The sequence below is a fragment of the Poecilia reticulata genome, linkage group LG8 (assembly GCF_000633615.1).
Source record: "Poecilia reticulata strain Guanapo linkage group LG8, Guppy_female_1.0+MT, whole genome shotgun sequence".
Lineage (NCBI taxonomy): Eukaryota > Metazoa > Chordata > Actinopteri > Cyprinodontiformes > Poeciliidae > Poecilia > Poecilia reticulata.
The window spans coordinates 165605-175484 of NC_024338.1; the positions used below are offsets into that span (position 1 = coordinate 165605).

Here is a 9880-nt window from a genome sequence, read left to right on the forward strand (position 1 = left end):
GCTGCCCCAATCCGCCTGTCGATCTCCCGCTCCCTTCTTCCCTCATTCGTGAACAAGATCCCCAGATCTTTAGATAGTCATTTTATCTAAAATTAGATAAAACTACTGAATCATGAATCAGTAGTTTATGATTCAGTAGTATCGTGAACTACTGAACAGTAGCAGTAGTTCAGGATACTATTCAAGTAAAAGTAAAAAGTACAGTGCAGTAAAACTACTTCTATACCCTTCCCCCCGCAAAAAAGTTACTCAAGCAAATGTAATCAGTATTGCCCCTGAACAGACAACAAAGTTAGTAGCTTATTTTTGATACATAGTCATCAATTAGCCAAAATTATCGGCATCCAACAGCTTACTCGGTAGGTTTGAAAAATAAAAAAACTGTGCAAAGATCTTTGCCATTTGCTCATTTTCTGCCATGATTCTAACACACACTGGCATGCAGATTTACACAGCAGCAGCATGTCTCCGTTGCCGTCCCACAGGTACGATGTGCAGTCATGTTGTGTTTAAAGACGGCTCGGAAAACATGTTTAAAATGGGAGTGCGGGAGACAGATACAGGAAGTGCGGGAGCTCCTGCTGTATCAAATTGAGACAGGACTAATAGAAAGTGGGCTACTCTGAGATAAAAAAAAGAAATCTTAATCCCTGCCAGCATGCCTAGGTGGGCCGCATGTGGGGGAAAGGACGGCTGATATATGGGTCCCATATGGGTTTGTCTGCGGGTTCCACGATGGCCCCACATGGGTTTGCCCATGTGGGGCCACAGCCTACATGGGCCCTACATGGGCAAACCCATGTGGGGCCACCGTGGAACCCGCAGACAAACCCATATGGGACCCATCTGGTCTGCCCTCCTTTTCCCCACATGGGGTCCACCTAGCCATGCTGGCAGAGAATGCTCATTACGAGGATCACAATGAGCTCAAGATTATTTAGTACACATCACATTTTAGGTGCACAACAGTGGGACCAGATTTGCCAGAGTGAACCAGCAGTACAAGCACCAGGGTTTGGTTCAATGTCCACTATGTGTCTTTGCTTTGTGACAGTGTGAAAGAGTAAGAGCAGCCACCACCTTCACAACCACAGATCCTTCAACTTTGTCCATCTCCCCCAGGAGGGCAGAGAGCAGAGAGGACTTTCCTGAGCCAACGTGTCCCACCACTGCTACCAACGAGCCTTCTGGGATGCACACATTCAACCTGAACACAAACACATATACACAACAACAGATTCATCTTCTCAGTTCACTTTTAATCAGGAAATTCTCAGGCTCATTTGTACATTAATTAAATAATAAAGCTTGTAGGTTTCCACATACTCAGGGTAAATGGGACCTACCTCTTGAGCGTTGGTGATTCAGCTCTAGACCACCTGAAGATTCCGTCTACTATAGAGATGCTGTGTGGGGCTGGAAAAGAATATCTACATAAATAAAGTAACTTAACAATAAATAAGAGCCCTTTTCTTCAAGATTGGGTTGGAGACATATTGCTTTTTTTTTTTAAACAAATTTTCTTCTACAACTTGAACTTTTGGAGTGAGCTATATTACAGAACCCACTAAGGGACATGGGATTTTTTTTTCACAAAAGTATCACATTCCCTTGCAATACGTTTTGCATTCTCTCGCAATAAGCAAATACATGCTGGTCAATTTTGTATACAGTGAAAACTTCAGATATCTCACAAACGAGATATTAACATACATGGAAAAACCTTAAGAAAACCTTATATTATAGCAGAAATACGGTGGCCACTGTAAGAAAGACTTTCAGTATTCAAGTATGCTGAATCAACTGATCAGTGCATTATTGCAAGAGAATGCAAACCTTTTGTGAGATAACTCGAAGGAAAAAAATCTTCCATGTCCCCCATGGGGCTCCGTACTATATAATACAGCTCTTTAGTAATATGTCCAACTGTTTCTTAAGACTTTATTTACAGAATTTTCAGTTAATCCTTTTACAAGACTAAGATCGAAATCATATCTTTCATTTTCATTTAGACATTTAACATATTGAATTAACAGCAATCCACCATTGAGGTCCAAAATTATCGACAATTAATTATTATTGACAGTTAGTTAATTAATAACTGTCAGCTTGGTGTGTAATCCTAATAGTATAGATCTGTAAAATCTTAAAGGTTTGTATTTCCTATTAGACAATACATTTGGGGAGACTTACAGCCAGCCATTGTTTTGTGCTCCACACTGTCTTCTTGCAGCTCCTCATGTGACAAAAATACTCTTAGCCTCTTCAGAGACACACTGACCTGAAAACAGACCAAATGAATGAAGTCTACAGTCAAGATTGATCAAGTTTTACAACATTCATGCAAGCCTTGAGGTAAGAATTGAACCAGTCTTTGTTATAACAGTTACATTACTGTGCAACAATGTTCTCATAGAAAGGTTGTACCATTTAATATATATATATATATATATATATATATATTTTTTTTTTTAGTTTTTTTTGGCTCTAGTGGCCTTAATTTGAGAGTGGTTACACTCAAATTAATTAAATGGGTAATGAAAGAGAGGGAAGACATGCTGGGATCCAACCCTGTGACATCCACAATGAGAGCTATGGCCTCCATATGTGGGTTGTGCTTTACCCCATACCAACCCTGTCCTCAGCTTTTTAAAGTTGAGGACAATGTAATAAAAGTCGAGTCGACCAGTGGCTATCATGTCATAGAAACACCAAAAAAAAAAGACTTTATTAATTATACTGGCAGCAAAAAAAGACAAGACAGCTTGGAAAGAGATCTATAATGCAGAATAAAAATAACAAAACATCATCCCAGATTTCTTCAGTAGCAGCTGAGCAGTGATATTCTGTCACTGTGTTCTTGAAAGTTGCACAAAGTCAAGACTGACCTTTTTTTCTTCCAAACTAGATAGTGTAATGATCAGGTACATGCTCATCTTGGATAGCAGTATTTACTTATAAGTCAAATTATTATGCTGACCACAACTATGAATGTTGGAACATCATAAATTAAACTTTATCACCTTTTGATTCCAGTTAAATTCAGTGCACCCTATGCTTGCAACTGGACAATAGTGCTGGGTCATTCATGATCAATCTGTTCAAATGAACAAATCATTTGAGACTGGAATAAGGACGTTCACTGTCTAATCCCTGAGACAATCATGCAGGCTTAATGCAAAGCAACATAATAAATATTTAATTTGATGCATCAGAGTTATTTTGACTGAAGACTGAAGAATGAACACCGTGCGAATGCATTTCCAGCCTGTCAGACATCTAAATGTCTGACAGGTACGTGACCAAATCTCTTGTGGCTAAATGTTTTATTGCATTAAAATGAAAACCAGGCACATGCAGGCGGAGGGGGGGCTAAGGGGGCTTGAGCACCTGCCCCTTTTGCTCCTTGCCCCCAAGTGCCCTTTTGGTCAATTTTGTTTTTTTAGATTATTATTATTTCCTAAGGCCTCTGACACATAACATGTACTAAATTTATTTGTTTTTGTTCGTTTTTTTTTTTCAAGAAAAACAACATAATAAGCCCTCCAGTCACCTTGAAACCTTTGACCTTTTTTTTTTGAGTCGATCTCGGCAGCAGGTGACAAACTGAACACCGCCAGGACGCTGAGTCAGCACTTCCTCCTCTGATAGGCTTATCAAAATATTCACTAAGATCCTGAACGTTTGTAGCTTCATTAAAAAAGAATAATTATAAAAAGTCAACGAAACATGTTAAAATGAATAATCTTAGTAATTATTGTTTCAACAAGGTGTTGCGCAATTCAGTGCGTTTCGGTTCCATTAACAAACAAAAGAGAAAAAAAAACGACTCAAAGACCGACTGAGAGCAGAGCAGGAGTTTAAATCAGCTACTCAACCACCGCTGTGTTCATGAGGCTTATTAAGAATCGAGAAATAAATGTCAAGCCTGGAAACCTGATATCATAATGGACTGAATGTTATGTTTTTAATGTAATCTTTGCTCGGCTTGCGGAGCATAGGCGGTTGCCACGGCAACGGGTGTGCTTAAACGACAAAGAGAGAGAGGGAGAGTAAAAAGGTAGAAGTGGTTTTGAGTTGATCTCTGTTCGGGTTGTTTTACCTTTGCTGTGGCTCATCACACCTGCTGTAGTTTCTGACAAACTTGGACTAATTACCTCCTTCGTTTGTGAGTATAAGTCACAACAAACATCAAATAGGACAAACATATTTCATTAAGTTTTAACAAATTCTACCACGATAATTATGTGAAATTAAATTAATTATATCCCAACTTCAGAAGATTTGCCTTCACCTTTACTAGGCTCTGTGTTTCTTCCTATCAGTCTGTAGTTTCTCATATTTCAGTCATCAAACCAAATTTCAGATCCACCATGACTGACTGGTACCTGCTGGCTTCAGGTTTGCAACCAGCTTCTGATTGAGAAACCAGTAAGCTGCTCCCAGTGTCAGAATGAGGAAGAAACTGCATTAGGTTTTCTATCACTTTATTATTTCTGCTCTAACTGATGTATATTCGCATATAAAATAAGCCAATAGAGTTTAATTAACTATTTTTATGTCTTTGTGTCATAACGTAGATCTCAGGCGGCTGGTGAGAGAAAAAGTAGATCTTGCTCTCAAAAAGTTTGGGCACCCCAGGTTTAGAATTAGATTTGTGATTCTATGAATCATAATTTCAGGGATGGAAACATCTCGTCTCCTGTCCTAACATAGCATGAACTTCACTTTTTTGCCACTAGTGGCATTTATTTTGAAAGAAATCCCACTGAAAGGGTGGACAGGGACCGTCTCGTTGCAGAGAAACAAGCTCAGGGCTCCGTTAGTCATTATCGTGAGTTAAAATGTTCACGAAAGTAAAATGTTCGTTTTTGTGGCACATCTGTATCTTATTTTGAAGGGATATATAAACGTTACCATAGCGACCAGAGTCAGAGCGTTTGGGCAGTGGTCGAGAGGAGCTGGTGTGTCTTAAGTCTGGTTTAGACGGAAAGATTTAAGAATTATCGGCCGATTCTCCAAACCTCTGTGACCACAGAGCTGATAAAAGTCCAACAGGTTCAATCGGTTCGTGTCTCCAAGGCAGGAGCAACACGAACCGATTCCAGTCACGAACATCCCGATTCCAGAGGATAATCCAGTAAAACCCCCAACATAGCGGGAATTTAGAATAACCAAACACGGATGAGGATGTAGAAGCAATAGTGATAGTTTGTRGARTCATTTTAAGAGATAAAAGACGTAACACAAAGAAAAGGCGGTGGATAAAAGACGACGGGAGCAGCCGCTCTATTTGCTGCACTATGATTTGGAGGTGAATATTTTTTTTCATAATGAACATTTTTAACTGAATTAACATAATAATGAACTATAGATTTAATAATAAACATTTCCACATATCATTTCCAATATCCATATCCACCGGACCCAGTTGCGCGATATGTCAGCTGTTTGGGATTCCCCTCTTTTCTACGTCACCGCGCTTTTTGATTGGCTACCTGTCACATTCAGCAGGTCATATTCTCGTTCCCAGTCTGGGAAAAACCCCACAGGTTGCGATAAAAACTCCAAGACAACCCAAATTGGGTATATTCAGGATTTAGCGGGAACACCAACACCGCCTCCCCCAGTTGCTTCTCAAATTGATCTGATAGATCCACATCCCATAAAAATACTCAGATATTAAATACTTAAGAGCTGAAATAAATTTAACTGGCATCAATTCAAACTCTTCTTCATTCTGTTTTGCTTTCATCTCTGTGCCACAATCCAGAGGTCTCCTGCCATCCATAAAAAAAATAACACCCTGGGTGGTTGCCTATACTGCCCATGTCAGAAACCACAACTGTCTGCACCATGAAGCATAGCAATTAATGGTAAACAACGCTTAACTATGAACACTGTCCAAGGCGCAATAAGCAATAAGTAACCAAGCAGGAGGTGACTGTTCTCACCCTCCTGCTGCAATGTCTGCCACCATGACAAGAGACGAAAACAAAGAGCAATGAGCATGTTCTATGTTCTTATGTTCTTGTTTTATTTATTCAGCAATTATATTTTTTATGAAATAAAATAACTACTGCAGTGTACGCACGCAGAGCATTACAAGAACACAGAGCAGCTCTCAGTGAGGCTTCAGTACTATCAACCTTAGTAAAGATCCCTCCAGAAGAATTGGATTGTTCCTGAATGTCATATCACTATATTGCACTTTGGTCACAGTGTTGTCCCATATTTGCGACACCTCAGTCAAAACCTCCACACAATAATTCAGAGCATGAGTGACAACTTTTTTTCATCGCAGATGCAACATGTGTCTCAGTCAATACAGCTAGCTTTGCTAGCACAGATCTTACCTTTCTTAAAGCTTTCCTTTCAAGTGACGCTAAAAGTTGGACGAAGTCCCACCGTCTGTGAAAGCGAAGCAAATTGTGATAATAATATATCACAATTTGTTAGATACGGCAGGAGGCCGTGAGTTAATAGTATGGCCAGGGGAAAAAAAAAGAAGGTTCTTACCATGATCAACATGCAGTTTTTGGTAGTGAACAACATATTTAATACTACAAGGCAGTTATGTTAAGATGTACTAAATCTAGTTGTATATCTCACAAGTTGTAATTTATCATTGTTTATTAAACTCTGAAAGCTGTGTGACTTTAATATTTTGTCCTAGAATGCGGTTAGATGTGCCCTTTTTTTTGAGCACCTGCCCCTTTAGTGGTCTCTGCACGGCCCTGATGAAAACAAAAAAATAAAAGTGGTAAATAATAAATCAAGGGGAAATGAGAAACTAAGCCTAATACATACTGTACTTTTTTATTTTATTTTATATGTTATATGTCTCCTTTTCTCAAATTCAAAAATACTTTAATACCAAAGGGAATTAATACCAGCTCTGTTTAGAACATTTTAATCAGAATAATTTGTCTAGAATGTCTGATTTGTTGGGGAATGTGATGAAAATTTGAATTCCAAAACTGACTAAAAAAGTGAACTCTGATCCACTTAAAAAACTCGGTGTGGGGCTATCAAAATATGGGCAAAACAAATAAATTATTTTCCAACATAGACTTGTTTGTGAATAAAAAAGTAGGTCTGATGTTGAAGTTAGAAAAATTGCTTCGTAGTTGTCCTCAAGACAGTGGGGGGAAAATACCCTCCTCGCTCCCAAACACAGAAATAGTTCGGCAGCTGAGAAAACTTCACTTTAATTTTATCAGGCTGCCCCAGTCCTGGATTAATCCCTGGTTCGCTATAGCCAGTCAGAGTCAGTCCCACCGCTGTGCTCAGACATCCTGATATAAAGAAACAGTACAGCAACTGTCACTGTGGCGCACTTCAAAGTCCCAGTACCTGCTCACCGGCAACTCTCTGTCATGAGACCTTTATAATTGTGACATTATCCTCCTCAGTGTATCACAGTAAACTAGTAATGAAGATGTCATTGAGAGTCATTACACTATATGTGGTAATGACACATTTAGTGTGGTCCACTAAGTGACTGTCAAGGATTGAAAGGAGCTCAGTCCCGATGATTCTCTCAGCTGTCCTCACCACTCTGTCTACACCGTGTTCCAAATGATTAAGCAAGTGATATTTTCTTAAATGGTCAATGCAAATGATGGTCTGTATAATTTTCAAGTCATGAACTATTACAGTATAAATCAAATTTTACTGAACAAACCTCCCAATGAGAACAGTATTTTTGAAAAAAGAAAAATACTCAAAATGCAGTTCTAAATTATTATTGCACAGCAGATTTTCTAAATATTTTATTGATTATAAAGAACTGCAAATGGTAATTCTTTGAATGTGCAGCATTAAGTGGTCACAGGTACTAAAATCAAAAGCTATTTCAATGTAAAACATCTTAACAGACTGAGTTGCATGTTAACATAGGACCTCTTCTTTGATATCACCTGCACAATTCTTACATCCATTGAACTTGTGAGTTTGTGGATAGTTTCTGATTTAATTTCTTTGCAGGATGTCAGAATACCTTCCCAGAGCTGCTGTTTGATATGAACTGCATCTTGATATGAACCCTTAGATCTTCTGGTTGAGGATATTCCAAAGGTTCTCAATAGGGTTGAGGTCAGAGGAGGATGGTGACCACATCATGAGTTTCTCCCATTTTATGCCCAATAAAAGGGGCACACAGGAATTCCTGTGTCATGCTGCAAGGAATAACACAGAGGTATTCCTTACTTATTGATGATTTTGCTACTGAAGGTATGGCTCTTCTTTTTGAACCATAAAAGAAGGTGATCAGTCAGAAAGTCCTTATACTTTGCTGAGGTCATTTTCACACCTTCGGGGTCTCTGAAGGGGCCGACCAGCTCTCTCCCCATGATTTCGGCCCAAAAAATGACTCCACCACCTCCTTGCTGACGTCACAGCCGTGTTGGGACGTGGTGACCATCCACCACCAATCCACTGTTGCGTCCATCTGGACCATCCATGGTAGCACAGCAGTCATCAGTGAACAAGCCTGTTAGAAAATTAATCTTCATGTACGGCTGGGGCCACTGCGACTGTTTCTGCTTGTGAGCACCGGTTAGGAGTAGCCAAATAGTAGGTTCATGCACCGCAAGCCTCTGGAGGATCTGACACCTTGAGGTTCCACAGGCACCAGCAGCTTCAAATAACTGTTTGCTGCTTTGTAAGGGCATTTTAACAGCTGCTTTCTTAATCCGATTAATTTGTCTAACAGAAACCTTCCTCATTGTGCCTTTATCTGCACAAATCCATCTTTGTTCTGAATCAGCCACAAATCTCTTCACAGTACAGCTTCAGTTTTTGTTAAATATCTAATGTTTTCATACCTTGTCATACTATCTGATGATTTTGGTCAGCAGAGATCTTTTCTCTTTCCAATATTGCTTGAAACCTGAGGCCTGCTTAATAATGTGGATCACCCTTCTTAAGTAGATTTCCTTTAATTGAGCTCACCAGACAAACTAATCAACCCAGCTCTGAAATTAATTATAGTGATTCAAAGAGCCCTGACACACAATACCATCTATAAATTTAATAGCACAACAAAACATTTAATCTTTGACACTTAATTCCAATTTGCATAATAATTTGGAACACGGTGTATACGTTGCCAGTCAGAGGTGTTGCAAGCTCCAAACCAGCCACAGATGCTGCTGGCCAATATGCAGTGTTGTGTTCAAGACCACCTAACCCGAGACCAAGACAAGACCAAGACCAGAGTGTATCAAGACCGAGACAAGACCAAGACTTTTAGGGTCCGAGACCAAGTCAAGACCAAGACCGAGGGAAGTCGAGACCGAGTCAAGACCAAGACCAGCGTCCCGCGCTACATGACACAATAAAATGTAAAATATCATCAAAATTACTTTTCAAATTGATCTGAAAGATCCGTATTCCCATAAAAACATAGATATTAAACACTTAACAAATTTAACCAATATTAAATTTAACAAACTCTTTGTTCTGCTTTGCTTCCATCTCTGTGCTACAATCCGCAGTGGTCTCATGCCATCCCTAAAAACATAACGCCCTGGGTGTTTACCCATGTTGCTCATGTCAGAAACCATCTGCACCATTAAACATAGCAACTGAGGCAAAACCCTGACACTCAACTATGAACACTGACCACGGAGCAACAAGCAAGAAGTAGATACTTGTATGCCAGTGGTTCCCAAACTTTTTGTCCAGCGCCCCCCCAGTGGTTTCCAAACATTTTCAACCCCCCCAATCCCCCTGCACCCCTTCTCCTCAGCGCTTGAACCTGGGTTGGGATTCAAATCCCAATTGTTATTTAAGCAACTCTAAACAGGAGGGTTTTAAGTTGAGATTTAAAGGCACCCAGTGTTTCAGCTGTTTTACAGTTTTCTGGAAGTTTGTT

General features: G+C 39.6%; 1 protein-coding gene across 4 annotated transcripts in view; it reads right to left on the reverse strand.

Annotated features, from left to right (window-relative positions):
• The window catches only part of abcc1 (ATP binding cassette subfamily C member 1 (ABCC1 blood group)), a 100266-nt gene that overhangs the window by 55135 nt on the left and 35251 nt on the right, over nt 1–9880 (reverse strand). For all 4 annotated transcript variants that reach the window (XM_008415001.2, XM_017306192.1, XM_008415000.2 and 1 more), the window contains 3 exons: nt 2194–2281; nt 1347–1416; nt 1081–1207 (listed from right to left, as the gene is read on the reverse strand). In XM_008415001.2, the coding sequence (XP_008413223.1) occupies nt 1081–1207; nt 1347–1416; nt 2194–2281 (285 nt within the window). The remainder of the gene's footprint in view (nt 1–1080; nt 1208–1346; nt 1417–2193; nt 2282–9880) is intronic.